General features: G+C 40.1%; 2 protein-coding genes across 2 annotated transcripts; both read left to right on the top strand.

Moving 5' to 3' along the window:
* The first annotated feature begins 5,458 nt into the window (after positions 1-5,458).
* Positions 5,459-8,263, top strand: LOC121941540 (N-acetylaspartate synthetase-like). Its single transcript, XM_042484352.1, has 3 exons — positions 5,459-5,678; positions 6,010-6,174; positions 7,869-8,263. The coding sequence occupies exons 1-3, from the start codon at positions 5,459-5,461 to the stop codon at positions 8,261-8,263; spliced, it is 780 nt and encodes a 259-aa protein (XP_042340286.1).
* Positions 8,264-8,798: 535 nt separating this feature from the next.
* On the top strand, positions 8,799-10,286 carry LOC121942022 (proline-rich protein 2-like). The gene is made up of 2 exons (XM_042485084.1): positions 8,799-8,846; positions 9,747-10,286. The coding sequence occupies exons 1-2, from the start codon at positions 8,799-8,801 to the stop codon at positions 10,284-10,286; spliced, it is 588 nt and encodes a 195-aa protein (XP_042341018.1).
* Positions 10,287-16,474: the final 6,188 nt, after the last annotated feature.

Genomic DNA, 16,474 nt, shown 5'->3' with positions numbered 1-16,474 from the left:
GCGAAAACAGCATTGCCATGGCAAAAGTGTTCATAGAAAACATACGATCTTCACAAGGAAGCATCATGAAGGTCTTAAAGCAGCTTTTGTTACCAGGTTTGAGCTGAATGTGGTAAACCTGTAGCCAGTAATGGCCACACGGTGTGACGAAAACTCACAAATGTAAAACTTTTGATGTCCCATGCCTTCTGAGAGGATGTTTAAATTTTGAAGTCAATTGGATCAAATCTGTAGGAGAGGATTGAAGACGCCTGAAAATGGCCAAAAATACGCCAAAATTGCATAGTCAATACAAAATGGCCGACTTCCTGTTGGGTTTAAGGTATGGATCCAAGAGGCTTTTTTGTAGGTCTTGGGCTGTTACACATGCCTCCCAAGCTTTGTAGCTCTAGGTGACATGTACTGCAGGGGCTGCTTCGTTGAAATCTGTAGGGGGCGCTACAGAGCCATTTTGGCACATCAGTGCAAACAATTCATATAAAATATTGCATTTTAGGACTTCTGATGTGTGTGCTAAGTTTGGTGAGTTTTGGTGCATGCCTTGCTCTCAAAAAGTGCGTCCAGTTTTATGGCGAATAATGCGTAGCTTTGGCAACAACGTTTGACGAAAACTCAAAGGTTTAATTTTTATGGATCATGAAGGTCTTTACAGTATTGTAATTGAATATGAGGTCAATTGAGTCAACCTGCCACAGGGGAAAAATCAAAAAGTAAAAAAAGTAACTTCCTGCTACAAATAGGTGGCGCTATGAGTAAGATTCAAAATTGCACTGCAGATCAGGTCTTCAGGCCTGGACTCTTATCAAATCTGTGAAATTTTGTAAAGATCTGACCATCTGGGGCAAAGTTACAGCAGTTTTTGATATCATGTTGAAACATTGAAATTGTCCACCTGACCGAAAACTCTCAATATTCATTTTCAAGCATCATCAACGTCTTAAACATTTTTTGAGACCATTTTGAGATCAATCGAGTCAACCTGCTAGGAGCTGGACATCTTACTGTAAAATTTTGCCTTTCTTGCCTTCCTGTTGGGTTTAGGGTATGTGTCCAAGAGGCTTTTTTTGTTTGTTACACATGCCTCCCAAGTTTTGTAGCACTAGCTGAAATGTACAGCAGGGGCTGCTTTGTTGAAATCTGTAGGGGGCGCTACAGAGCCATTTTGGCACATCAGTGCAAAATAAATCATTAAAATATCAGATTTTAGGACTTCTGATGTGTGTGCTAAGTTTGGTGAGTTTTGGTGCATGCCTTGCTCTCAAAAAGTGCGTCCAGTTTTATGGCGATAATGCGTAGCTTTGGCAACAACGATTGATGAAAACTTAAAACTGTGGATCATGAAGGTCTTTACCATATTATAATTGAATATGAGGTCAATTGAGTTAACCTGCCACAGGGGAAAAATCAAAGATTAAAAAAAATAACTTCCTGCTACCAATAGGTGGCACTATGACTATGATTCAAAATTCCACTGCAGATGTCTTCAGGCGTGGATCTTTTGTAAAGATCTGATCATCTGGGGCGAAGTTACAACAGTTTTTGATGTCATGTCAAAACATCAAAATTGCCCTATCCACTACGGTAACGCCTTTCAACGGAAACTCACAATATTTATTTTCAAGCATCATCAACGTCTTAAGAATGTTTTGAGACCATTCTGAGATCAATCGAGTCAAAATGCTAGGAGCTAGACGTCTTAGTGTAAAATGTTATCTTTCCTGCACCAATAGGTGGCGCTCTCATTATCGCTTTAATTTTTCATATAGATGCATGCAGCAGAACATGCAAATTAGATGCCTCATAAGGGTCACACGGTGTGATGAAAATTCATGAATTGAATAACTTTTGGTGTCAAGGGTCTTATGAAGGTAGCCATAACATTTGAAGCCCTAATAATTCCTTCAGTTTTCAGACGACATTTGCGGCCGCCCTGCAGTCGGTGCTCGGGCCTTAATAATAATTCCAAGGATTCCAATAGGGTCCTTGCACCGTTCGGTGCTTGGGCAATAATAATTAGAATAATAATTCCTTCAGTTTCAAGAGGGCCTTCGTGGCTGCCCTGCGGTCTGTGCTCAGACCCTAATAATAATTCCTTGGATTTCAATAGGGTCCTCACACCGTTTGGTGCTCAGGCCCTAATAATTCCTTTAGTTTCAAGAGGGTCCTCACACCCTTCGGTGCTGCGGCCCTAATAATGATTTTATACACCACATAAAAGACACATTTAAGAAAGCAGAAACCAATCAATTACAAATTCACTGTCAGAAAATAAAATTGCACATCAAAGAAGGGGAAGAAAGAAGTTAGGAGAATGCCAGGCAGTAGAAGTGAGTCTTAAGAGACAATTTAAAAGAGGGCAGTAGTTTCTCAGGTAGGCTATTCCAAAAGGTTGGGGCCCTAATGGCAAAACACCCTGAAACCCTTAGTCTCCAGCCTTGACAGAGGAATAGCTAACAGGGCCTTATCAGAGGACCTCAGCTTACCGGACGGAGAGCAATGTTTTAGAAATTCAGAGCAAGGTTGCTCAGTATCATCATCTTTGCTGAGCCCTTAAACAAAGAAGCAGATTGAAAAAGCATATCTAAATTTGGCAAGCATAAGGCCAGTGTTGATATGAGAGCAGGCCTCTCTCTCTCTTCAGTCTTGGAATGTGAATGACATGTTTTCAGTTCATTTAATGGGTTCAGGTGCAAAGTCCAGGGTACAGCATGAAGGACAAACTCCATTACAGTGTTACCATGAATTCATTGCGTGTAATAATTTGTCCTGCCTAAGAAATAGAGCATTTTACTTTCTCTCATGGAGGAGGCTCTGCAGACAGTAGCAAGTCTTTGTTTGATAAGAGGAGAAAGTGACCATTTGCCAAAATGCATTGCAAATTGATCACTTTTGACTAAAAAAAAAACAAAAATAGTTTATTCAGGGTGTTCTATGAATGCTTTCAGTCAAACAGTTCAGAAGGAGAAAAGAGTCTGTTAATATGCTTCTTTAGAGGCAACATGCTTCCATCTGGTCCACAAGGTCAGCAAGCTCCCTCATTACCTCTGGTACAGAAATATTGCTAACTTTCATGAAAAAGAGCCATGACCACAACTGTGTAAATTTTAGAATCATGAGGTAATGAGGCCAAAGTTGTCATGATCCTAGGTTTTGTTATATTGTGGATTTTGTTTTGGGGTTTCCTGTTATGTTTTCTTGTGACTTATGTTGTGTTTCCTGTTTTATTTTATAGTATCATTCCTCATGTATAATGTCTGGTTTTGCTTCCTGTCCTTGTGTGTTTCTTCGCCCTTGTGTTTGCCTGATTAGTTTCACCTGGGCTGGATCCCAAGTCCCTTAAATTGCATCCATGCTTCCCTCACTTGTGCCTTTTCCTTGAGTCTAAGCCCCACCCACCAGGGATACATGGCGAGATGCAAGGAAACCACGAGAGGAGAGAGAAAATGAGCACAGACAGTTTCAAGAGACATGAGACATCATTTCCTCTGAAGCATCACGTGAAGCGATGCCCGTTTCTGATGAGGGCAGCAGCTGATGCAGTAAGCATAAAGTGATGCTGACAGAACAGAAGAAAAGCCACAAAACTTAACAAACTGCATATATGTTCCACTACAGCAGGACTATAGAACAGGCATTTTACAGCAGCTGCTCTGCAGAGAAACACGTCTGCATTAATGCAAGCCAGGTAGTTAATGAGGTCATCATATGATTACATGGCAGCTTCTGAAAGACCACTTAGGTTTCTGTGTCATTGATGAAACATTGCTCTGCAGAGGCAACAGACTGTATAGGCCCAAATAACTTTAATAATATTAATTAAAAAATGGAGCTTGCACTGCAGCTGCTGTGTTCACTGATCCAGTAGCAGCGTTTGGTTGGAGAGGGCCTTCACAAAGAGAGTTGCAATACTTATGATTATGATTGATGATGATATTGGGCTGTTTTGGTGTGCCCTCTGGTGCCATACGCACAGCGCATAGAAAAAGTAAGCAAGTATAGATAGGTAGGAAAAAATGCTAACGTGTTTCAGCACAGTGGCCTTCACCAGAATGTTGTGATCCTGCACAGGTGTCCTGGGATAATAATAGCAGTAAATCTTTCCTTGCTGTGTTGTCATGTGACATCTTGCTTCACGTGACAACGTAACTTTGGTGGTAGAAGTAATGTGGCTAGCGCAAAAATAGTATGATTGGAATAAAGGAAAAAAGATGCAATGGTGAAAAATAAGTTTACAAAAAGATTATAAAATAAATTTTCTCATTCAGGCCTGGAGAAGTCATTGCACTGAGTTTGAAAATCCAGCATGTTTCTCTTTGGAGAAGTTTTCTGACAGCGGGTTTGATTTGTTCTATTGTTTTCAAGAGAGTTTCATTGCTGGAATGGTGTTGGCTGAAATGTCTGGCTATGGAATAATCCATATTGTTTGTTTTGATGGCATGTTTATGTTTGCCGATGTGGTTCTTTTGTCTTTGTTTGTCTCTGATGTACAGAGCTTTTTCTTTAGTAAAACATAGGCGGAGCTGTCAAGAGGTTGTTTTTTTTCCCCTTTTTTTCTTTTTTTCAATTAATTTACAATTTTACAAGGTAGATGATATTTAATTTCTGGCAAAACCACACGTGGTTTTAAAGTTACCAACAATTGCAGTTTGGAGCAGGGGAAAAAATACAAGAATTAAGAGGAGAAACAATCTGATAAACAGGCAACAAACAGACATTTTGTTTCTGAAATATAAACAACCAATTGGAGAAGTGTGTGTGTGTGTGTGTGTGTGTGTGTATTATTAGTTAGTCTGAACAAAAAAGTATGAGACAGCAAGAGATTATTACAAATAAGTTGACTAAAGAAAAACTTAAACTAAGAAAGAAACAAGTTGCAATCAAAGCTGGTGCTGTTTTTTTTACCCCAAGTGAACAAGGACAACGTCCATCAAATCATAACTTGCCAAAAATACATATAAGATTATTCAATATCAACTAAAGGGCTTGAAACCAAGGTCACAAAACTGAAACCTTGAATTTCAACTTATTCGATACAAAATTCTACAGAGTACACCTCACACAATATAAACTTCATACAATGGGACTCACAGACAATGACACCTGTACACACTGTATTGCTGAAAAGACAGTTTTACTAAACTAGAAAGACAGAAACAACCTCTCAATATCTCTGTGGCACAGCCTACTATCAGAGTACAATAGAGTAGTAAGGCAAATACCCTTAAAAAGCCATATCAGGATGCATTGCTTTTCACATATGGAAGCTGATAAGATGGGTAGGAGTGGCCACCCCCAGTGGTGTTGGGGATTTTATCTTTAGGGACTCTCACTGACATATGTTCTAAAAAAACATCTGCAAAACCTCTGGGGCACCATAGTTTTTAGTGCTTGGACCTCAGCAACTACTGCCTGCATCCTTCATATCTGAATCAAGTTTATATATATTTAAAAGTTGGATATGGAGGAAAAAATACAAAGGAAGGATGTTCGAAAACAAGACAAAACACTAAAGGAACCAAATGGACTTCAAACTCTAGTTGTGCGAGAGTTTGAGCTGGCAGACAAACAGGAGATACAGCGGATTTTCTATGAAGGGCTGATGGAGATGGTAGCAGACACTGCCTTCAGAGGCTTGAGACATCATCCTGAGTGTCTCCTGCTCTACACTGCTATGACAGGTAAGATTACCGCATAATTTATATATTTCTGTAAGAGCTTCTGCAACACATCTTAAATGTTTTTAAAGACTCCTCCTTTGACGCCAAAAATATGTAGCAGGATTTAGGGTCAACTTCAATTTCATTTCTTCTTAAACCATGTTTAAGAAAAATGGAAAAAAAATATACCCTCTACCTTCTATCTTTCAAGTCTCTTGGTGACTACAAAAACGTTTTTATTCATTTTTTTTGGTCACTGTGTAGGTCACAACTTTGTTTTGTAGTGATAGAAACTTAAATGCTCTACAACTCCCCATTTCCTTCACATCTTGTCATATCTTTCCTTTGACAGTTATATCTTTTGCCATCACCATGTGTTGGTGGGTGATAGGACTCCTCCCTGCAATTATTCTGTGTGGACGCTACTTCTACAGCAGACGTGTGATCCGTGGTTATCTGGAGTACGCCATGAGCAGAGACATGGGAGACATTGAGAGGTTTTACATGAAATCACCAGGTACATGTTGTGTATATTGTATCATTTAAATGTTACGTGTAGGATGTGCTGAACTAAATTTGACTTAGAGTGATGGTGCATCCAGTGGTATTGATGTTACCAAATCTTGATTCTGTAAGTAAGCATACCAGTACATAAGAATAGCCAAATAATTCTCCAAAATTACATATAAATGGCAGCCAGTTTAATGATCAGATGCATTCTCTATTAAATTCTCTGATTACAGATTGTACATTCATATAACCAGTAAAAACCCCTAACTTCTGCATCATATCTTGTTTCTTAGTATTGCAACAATTCTTAGAATTTCTATTCCATATATTTCGAGGCCTCTGCAGCTTAAAAAATAACTTGAGTAAAAGTAAGAATTATTTTATGGATTATTATGTTGAAAGTTATGTTTTCAAATGGAAGCTTTGTTTGAAAGATGCAAAAGTCATCTATAAAAATGCACCATTTAAAACTAAGACAAAATGTGGCCTTACTTTCTCCTGGCTCCAACCCTGGACAAGCCAGCTTTTTCGCACTATGAGTGTAATTTTTTATTTTTATTTTGGTGTGCTTAATTTAAAGTATATTGATATATCAAAGAAAAACAACACATAAGACCTTGTAATGGTTAGAAATAGAAAGTTCTGGACTTACTTCCATCATTATAGCTTTTTCATTATGTTAAGACTACGGAGCTTCTTTGCCCAGGCTGTGAGACTCCTCAATTCCTCCTTTGACGCCAAAAAGATGTAGCAGGATTTAGGGTCAACTTTAATTTAATTTCTTCTTAAACCACGTTTAAGAAAAATGACAGATCAATCTACCTTGTACCTTGTACCTTGTAAATCAAGAGACAAGCATTCAGCATCATTAAGTAATATTTAAAAAATAATGACTAAAACATAGAATATTGGATCACAAAAATCACATGATTAATAAGAATATTGCATCACAGAAAATGATATTGCTTGTAAAACTCCAAAGCAGCGTGTGATGTTGCGCACACAAGTAGTGCAGATTACTGTAGGAATGCAAATCAAAAGAACCAATTGTGGCAACATGGTCTCTCACTGATAAACATCTTGTGCAAGGATCTCCTTGACACTGTCACTGAAAAGGTATCCTGCATCTTCTTGAGTGATTGGTGTGATAGTAAGAACAGCATGTCTTGTGCTGTGACTGTGTGTGAATTATACTTTAAACTAAGAAGGGTTGCAACAGTGGGTTGCAGTTACTATAACTGAAATTGAAACTTTTTTTTTATTTAATGGGAGTATGTGCAAAAAGTCTCCCTTTTAAAAATATACAAAATAAAGGTGACATGGGGCGCCCAGTAGCTCAGTTGGTAAAACAGGTGCCCCTTGTACAGAGGCTGCGTCCTCACCAGAGCAGCAGTGGGTTTGATTTCGGCCTTGACCCTTTGCTGCATATCATTCCCTCTCTCTCTTTCTCTCCCCCTTTCACACTTATCTGTTCAATAAATAAAGGCAAAAAAGCCAGAAAAAATAATCTTTAAAAATAAATAAATAAAGGTGAGATTATCCATCCTAGTGACATGATAGGTGATAAGTAAAAGTACATGAAATTATAAATGTCCACTTAATACCATGGTATACCTTGAAACTGCGTACTGCTGCAACCCTAAAACTAAATGATTTGCCTTAACATCCTTTATTCATCATGGTCCTTGCCATCCATCTCAGGCTCCTGTCTGTGGGTAGCAGTTCTGGAGAAAAAAGTGGTGGGTGTCATAGCAGCAGTTAGCCAGCAGAAGCCAGGAGGTTCTGTTGAGCTGCAACGGCTATCTGTTGACCAGAACTATCGGCGGTGTGGAGTCGGCATGGCGCTGGGACGAAAGGTTCTGGAGTTTGCTCTCGCTCATAAATATTCTGCTGTTGTCTTGGGAACCACAGCGTACTCGCCCGCCGCCCACCAGCTCTACCATCGTCTGGGATTCCGCTGTGTGGAGATCACCAACGGGCACATCACACCGGGTGCGAGATGGTCCTTACTGGAACGGATTTTCTACAGGGTCCACCATCATCACTACAGCCTTGTTTTGGAAAAAAGCAAGATCACTTCAAATGGACAACACTGACTAAGTGGAAGCGCAGACAAATAAACTGAGGTAAATCTAAAGACTGTCTGCACCAGAAAAATGACAGAACTACTTGTCTATTCAGCTGGTTATCTTAATCTAACGGCACCACTGAACCTGTTCCAGGGATCCCTGGAATGAGGGATCCCTCCTCAGTTGCTCTTCCTGAGGTTTTTTTTCTGAGGCTAATTTTGATTTGTGGTAATGGGCTTTATAAATAAAATTGACTTGACTTGAATTGACTCGTATTGCACCTCCAATAGGTCAACTTCCTTTAGCACGCATAGACAATGGGGCACTTAAGCCCGCTGCTTTCACACATCATCACTGGAGACAAGCTCTCATCAGTTCGAAGGTAGAAGGTAGGTAGAAGGTAGATTTATTGGTCATTTTTTAAACCAAGTTTTAAAAAACCATTACTTTAGTCTTTGATCTTGCTACATCTTTGGAGTTGAAGGATGAGTTGATTAAAATCAGCAGCTACTATGAAGATTCCATATTAGTGACACACCTTCGAGTGGGTAGCCCTGTTGTCATGGAAAGCCAAATCTGTGCAGCGCTCACCGGGCCAGGCTTGGACCAAGTAATGCCAAACCAGGCCACGGATGGAATATTCACATTTGACTTGACAGACAGCCATTTCTCTCTGTCTCATACCAATAGTCTTTCACCCCAAATTCATTTTTTAAAATTTTTTTATAACCTGTCCTGTTCGGCAGCTTAGGCATGCAGTATGAGAGGTCTGGATGCCTTGAGGTGCCATAACAGATTTGCTCTGCAAAGGAGGAGTCTCACATACTTCTTCCTGTTGCAGTCCGTACTGAGATTTATTGGCAAGGCTACCGGACAGCACAACGTTAGAGTGGATAGGGAGAGAGAAAAGAGAGAGGTTGGGGGACACAGAGGGGAGGGGAAGACACAAGAGACAACAAAAACAACAGCAACAATAACAACAACAACGACAATGAAAACGATGACAACAATGCTACCTCAATAATGACAGCTGCAAGAGTATTTACAACAGTATTAACAGTGGAAGCAGGCAGGAAATGTGTAAGTAAAAAAAAAGAGGAAAAGAAAAAAAAAGTAATTAGAGAGAGAGAAAAAAAGAAATTAAAATAAAATAGAATAAAGTAAATAAATAAAAAAGAAGAATAAACAAACAAACAAAAGACCCCCCCCTCCCAAAAAAAACAAAAAACAGACATAAATAAAACAGGCATAAATACTTACCCAACATAACCTTGACATGGATAACCTCCATATTTGTAACTGTTGTACGTGTGTGATTGTATAACAGTTGTGTGCTGTGTGGTGTGTGTGTGTGTGTGTGTGAGGGTTTGTCATTGGATGTGGTTTGTAGTTGACGGGGGGGGGGAAACAACACCCCCCAAACTCCCAGGGGCAAGCAGGCCAAGACCTAAGCCACCAGAGCACCCAACAGCCCCCCAGAACATGACAGACCCAACACCACGTGCCCCAGAGACAGCCACGCGCCCCACCCAAGGGGGAACAAGCAAGGGAACACAGAGGCAACACCCCCCCGGCCGGGGGAAGCCCACAGAGGGACAAGGGACAGGAGGCCCCCCGGCCCAGCCCAAGGCCACCAACCCCGGCACAATCTGAGCCCACAGCCACAGGGCCCCACCAACCCGAGACCTGCCCCGAGACCCGCCCCGACCCCCGGCGGGGAGCCCGCCACGCACTAGAGAGGCCAGAGCCCCCCCAACCCTCGGCCCCAACGGGGCGGGCCACGGCCCACCATGACGACCCAGCCCACGGCCCCCGGGCCAACTCATATACCCCGGGGGGGGGGAAGACGGCGGGGGGCCACAGCGGCCCCCCACCCCCACCCCAGCCAGGGGTGAAACCCCAGGGAGACCGGGGAGAGCAGGCCCCCAGCCCAGCCAGAAGCCAAACCCTCCACAGGCGCAGACAGTGTCCAGACCATCCCAGAGCTACCCAAACCACCGGCAGGGCAACCGCCACACAGCAGCAGGGCCCAAGCAACCACCCAGCCTAGTCCTGCACAGAGAGGCCGACCACCAACCCAGAGCCACCGGCGACACCCCCGCAGCAGAACTGACGCCACTCCCCCAGACCACAGCCCCCCCTCCAGCCCTGCAGGGCCAGGGACAGAGGCAGTGGGAGATCCCAACCCCGCCCCTGCCGACCCCCCGTCCAACATGGATGCAGGGTGTATGCATGTGAAAGTGTGTGTATTTAGATATTTGTTATGAGATGTGTGAGTGACTACGGTGCAATTAAAAATTGGGGGGAATGGCCAGGGCATGGGCACCCCACCACTGGCAGACGGCGGAGTCTCCCAAAATGCCTCATCCGCCCCCCATGCCCTCAGTGTCTCCTGTGCAATTAAAATTAAGGGGCGGTGCAATGACCAGAGCAAGGAGGAGGGCCAGGCCGCCATAATGCAGCCCAACCCCCCACCCACTGGTCCCGCCCCTCAAGGCCCTAGTGTCTTATGAGGTGGGATGTAATGGGATAGGGGGTCGACAAGGAGGTAAAGTGGGGGCTGTCCCCATGTGGGCAGCTTCCTGACTGGCCCTGAAACATACCCCCATCACTGTCCCCACCTGGCCAACAGGGAGTCAGGCCTACCAGTCCAGGGGCCGCACCCGAACACCCAAGGGAGCCACCAGAGGACCCGAGAAATTAATACCCCAAATTAATTTTAATGTAATTGTTTTGTACAGCCCTCCATCGTTTAGTGTTTCCTGTTATGAAGAACTTCAAACTGTAATGGAGAAATTTGATACTCAGGTTGAAACAATACTTTATGGTGACTTTAACATTAACTGATTAGAGAAAGAAGTAATCATGTCAAAGTTTAACCTTTAGCAGATGATTAAAGGACCTACAAGAATCACGAAAAACACAATAACCCTGATTGAAGTGGTATTTAGCAACAAACCAGTTCAGATTACAAAAACATATAACTTAATAACTGGGATGTCTGACCATAATATGACTCTTTCTGTTAGAAAAATAACAAAAAGTCATCTTCAGTATTTTGGAAATAGTAATCCTGACACAGTGAAGATGGTCATCCCTAAGTCTAAAACTGCACAATTTGAGCACTATCTTAAGAATATAAGTTGGGATAAGATAATAGAAAATGATCATTTAGACATGTGCTGTGACTCCATGACTATTGCTATAGTTACACTCTTGGCAAAGTATTTAAAAAACATAAAATGTAAACAAAAGAAGGCAACTCCACAAAGCCAAAAAGGAATCAAAGAATTGAAAATAAATGAAAAAGTCATCACTCAAAAGGCCACAATAGCTCATGAATTTAAAATGTATTTCATTGAGTCAGCTGAGGAACTAACACAACATTTTGATAATTCAGAAACCACAAACAAAGCACAGGCAATAGAATCATGTAACTCATTTTGTATGTAATTGAAGCAAAAATTGCAGAAGTAATTAAATATTCTAAATCAAAGGACATTTAGAATCTGGATACGCAATTCATTAATAAGTACAGCTCTATACTGGTCACACCTCTGACTCATCTTGTTAATTTATCAATCAGAACAAATACATTTCCAAATAACTGGAAAAAAGCAGTCATTACACCAATTTTTAAAACAGGTGACTGTGATATGGTTAGCAACTATTGCCCTATCTCTATTCTCCCTGTGCTGTCAAAGGTACTTGAAAAAGTTGTGGCAGCACAGGTTGTTGACCATCTGGAAACCAATCAGCTCTTTCATCCACAACAGTTTGGTTTTAGACCAAAATATTTAACAGAGACTGCAAATTGTTATTTCATTGAAAATGTAAAGCAGTAACTTGACAGTGGAAATGTTGTGGGGGCAGTGTTTTTTGACCTAAAAAAAAGGTGTTTGACGCTGTCAACCACAACATTCTTCTCTTCAAGTTAACATCATTCAGTTTTTCTAAAAGTACAGTTGATTGGTTTGAGTCCTGTCTTCAGAATAGAGAGCAGTGTGTGAAAGTTGACCGAGAAAAATCATGTCTTTTAAATAACAGAATGGGTATTCCCCAAGGGTCAATCCTTGGCCCTTTGCTTTTTAGTCTGTTTAAAAATGATTTGCCCCAAACTTGTCCTGGGGCCGGCATCGAGCTTTATGCGGATGATGCAGTCATTCATGCTCCTGCTAAGTCTCCTAGCAAGGCAGCTGAGGTCCTAACTGGAGTACCTGTTTGAAGTCCAGCAATGGCTTGAACAAAATCATCTTGTTTTGAATTTAAATAAAACAGTCTCAATGTGTTTCTCCATTAGGAAACAGTGCTCAACTCAAAGTTTTGATGTGAGGATAAAGAACAAAAAAACTGAGGAGGTTAATGAATTCAAGTTCCTGGGAATTATTTTAGATCCACAGCTCAAGTTTGATAAACAACTAATAACAAAAACAATAAAAAACAACCTTAATCGTTTTAAGTTAATTAGGCAGTACATACCAACTCAAGCAGCATAGGTGTGCATGCATTCTATGATTTTCTCTCACTTCTCAAATTGTTTGACAGTTTGGGCTCAGGCTTCGCCCTCTACAGTCAGAAACCTTTCATCATTATACAGTCAGGCTTTAAAAATAATGCACAAAAAACCTGTCTGCTGGCATCACTACCACATACTAAAAGAAATACAACCTTCTTAGTTTTCAAAGTTATGTGCAATTATGTTTTCTTAAATTAGTTTTTAAGTGTATCAATAATCTGGCCCCTGAACCTCTCAGCAGGTATGTCAGAGACAGGATAGCAACAGAGTAACAAGAATGGAAGAATGAAACTGTAACATACAACATCGTAGATCTACATTTGGACAGTCAGCTTTCTCCATTAAAGGATGTAAACTGTGGAACACATTCCCAACTGAAAAAAAAAATGAATCACGGATTTAAAAACATTCACAACAAAGGTCAAAAACTGGCTCAAAGTAAACCAGAGCTGTACTCATCTTTAGACTGATGTATTTTATATTTCTGATGAACACTGATTTATGGAAATTGTGTATTTCTTTTTTATGATATCTGTTTTTTATTCTTTTTGACTATAGTCAAATTTTATGTAATTGAATTATGTACATTTTCCCCACTGTATACCTAAAAGCCCAGCTAGGGATAAAAGTTGGGAATTAGCAGTAGCTATAAACTCTCTGTGGAGCACATCAGCTTCATGTTTTGTATGAAACTATATTTAACTGCATGATCCCTATGAAATAAATAAATTCAATTCAATTCAATTCAATTCAATTTATATGGGTCAGGCAAAGAAACCACCTTTTTTGTTATGTTCTGTTCTGAGAGAAGTACAGTGTATAAGAAGCAATATGTTTTTATTTCAGTAACTTTACAATTTTAATCTTATGTTGATCCTATTTTGAATGAGTTACAATGACTCAACATATTTGTTATTTATGAATCAATAAAAATGCTGTATAAATATGCAGTAGATGACTTTTGTACCGGCAGGTATAAAGAAGGGGGCTGCTGATGTCAGCTGGCCCTCATTTACAATGATTTTGAGTATAAAGGTTAAAGATGACAGACACAAACCAAAGAACAAATGCAAAGAACAATCAATCATTCATACAAAATTTATAAATAGAAATGAAAATTACAAGATACAGGTTATAAAAGCAGATCATCTAAAACAAGTACAATATTCATGTATCAGTAATAAAACCAAAATCAATTTAAACAGGTGCAAACAGAGGCTAAGTAGTTAGAGATCACAGATTTAAATTGACCAACGGTTAAGTATTTCATTTTAGGATGCTTTTCAAGGAGTTCCAGGCAGTCAGTGCATAAAAATAAAAGATCAAGGGACTCAAAGATTAATACATACATACGTTTAACACATCTGTCTGACAGAAAGAAGACCACCCAACCTTTTCGTACAGGATGTTAGACATCACCAGTGATGAACCTAAGGGCGGAATGGTAAACTGCACCCAAGGGTTTGAAAGTAGAGGCATAGGCATGCATATCAATTATGTCACCAAAATCTATGACAGATAGAAAACGGCTTCAACAATCCTTTCCCTACAAAACATAGGGAATTTAGTGCTATTTCTATATAAGAAACAAAGTTTTTGCTGTAGTTTGATGACATAATTGTCTATATGAAACTTGAAAGTGAATTTGTCATCCATCCAAATACCAGTATTCTGTTACTTTCTCAATGTTGGTTTGAATAGTAGAGATATGAAAGTTATTGTCATCCATTGTGACAATTTCAATGAAAGTACTTAAAAGTTGCATAGGTAGTGGGAGCCTATTTGCTTATTTCTGATGCGTGTTCACAAACAAATCATATCACTCACGGATCCGTTGACTTTTTTCTCTGTTTATTTTTGTTCAGAGATTCCACAATTTGCATGACAGCGTATATAACTTAAAACACGATCAAAAAACATTCGGCGTGACGCTCCCACTAACTCCACAAAGACAACTTCCCCCTGTCCCACCTGTGCATCCTCCCACATATAATTACAGATCTCCACCCACAACTCAAAATTTTCCAAATAAATCTATAAATAAATCAATTGATTAACTAATTGGCAACACAATTTACTGCATTTAAATTCATTATTCCCCATAAATTATTTTCATATTTCTAATTATTTATCTTATATTTTATCAGGATTTACCAAGATTAGAATTACTTAACTAAAATAGACCATAACTAAAATGGCCTCTACATCATCATTACCTCTACCTCTAGAAAATAGCATTAATTTAGTGTTAGGTGCATTTAGTACAAATTTAAGAGCTACAAGTGAATTTTGGAGAATGTCAAAAGAATGTTGCAGGTCTCTATGTCATGGTGTGCGGTCTGTATAGTGTTTTATTTTCTCCCTCATGTTTCATGTCTTGTCTTCCTGTTTTATTTTGGTATCACTTACCTCTGTCTCTGTTCCAGGTTCCTGTCTGCCCTGCCCCCTCCTTGTCGGTGTGCACCTGATCCCTGATTGTGTTTCCCACACCTGGTTCTCATCACGCCCCATTAGTCCCGCATATATTCCCTCTTTGTGTCTTGTCTTTTTGTGTTTGAACCTCGCTTGTTTTTTGACCTTGCTTTTTGCCTCCCCCTCTGGACTCCTCTGCTGGGAATAAACCTTGTTTCGCTGCTCTTACCTGGTCTGAGTTTTGCATTTGGGTCCTACCTTCCTGCGCCACAGTTCATGACACTCTACAGCTAACTGGGTAGAGTCTATGATACAGTATAGTATTGTGTCATGTTAAAGATGAAAAGATAATGTTAATATAAACTGTAAAAAGGACCGGACCAAGAATGGAACCTTGTGGACTACCCGTATTCATCACTTTAATAATATCACTTTATTATTTTTCTCATCCAAGGCTTTCTAAAGTGACAGCTGACACAGTGCTACATAGAGGCCTGTAACCAGACTGATAAGAAATTTCTTGAGTGGCAGTTTACAAGGGACTCCAAAATTATTTCCAAACAAGACAATTAGAATATGGGTCTATGGTTATTACAATAGTTCCTTTTTCCGCTTTTATGCAGGGGGACAACATGAGCAGTTTTCCAGATTCTGGGAACTACACCATTGAAAAGTAAAAGGTTGATATAAAAGTTGTTTTTTTTTTTACTGGAAATTACTGGAGCAGAAAGTTAAAGAGAGAAAGGATCCAAGTTGTCTTCCCAAGGGGATTTCTTAGGATCTATGTTTTTGAGAGCCCTGATGACTTCAAGCAAACTAGACACTGTTTGGTGTAGGTATGTAATCATGATTGATAATAATAATAATAATAATGATTATTATTATTATTATTATTATTATTATTATTAATTATTTTTGTTGTTGTTGTTGTTGTTGTTGTTGTTGTTGTTATTATTATTATTTATTTTATTTATAATGCAATTTACATTTGAAACAAATCTCAAAGTGCAATAAGATGTTATGTTCTGCTAAAAAGGAATGTTTTGAGTCCCTGTTTAAAACTCAACAGTCTGTGGTTCCCTCAGATGGTCAGGGAGGGCGTTCCACAGACAAGAGGTGGCAGAACAGAAGGCCCGATCCCCCATGGTGTGTAACTCGGCCGTGGAGAGATGGAGGAGGTTGTGAGTGTGGAGAGTGGAGGAATTGTGTTAAGGTTTGTGGGTGAGCAGTTCTTTCAGGTAAGGGGGGGGGGGGGTCATTGCCATGGATGCACTGGCGAGTGAGGAGCGAGAGGTTATATGCAATCCTCA

Source organism: Plectropomus leopardus, chromosome 4 (genome assembly GCF_008729295.1).
Source record: "Plectropomus leopardus isolate mb chromosome 4, YSFRI_Pleo_2.0, whole genome shotgun sequence".
NCBI lineage: Eukaryota > Metazoa > Chordata > Actinopteri > Perciformes > Serranidae > Plectropomus > Plectropomus leopardus.
Note: the sequence above shows the minus strand (reverse complement) of the source record. Positions and strands in the feature narration are given on the sequence as shown.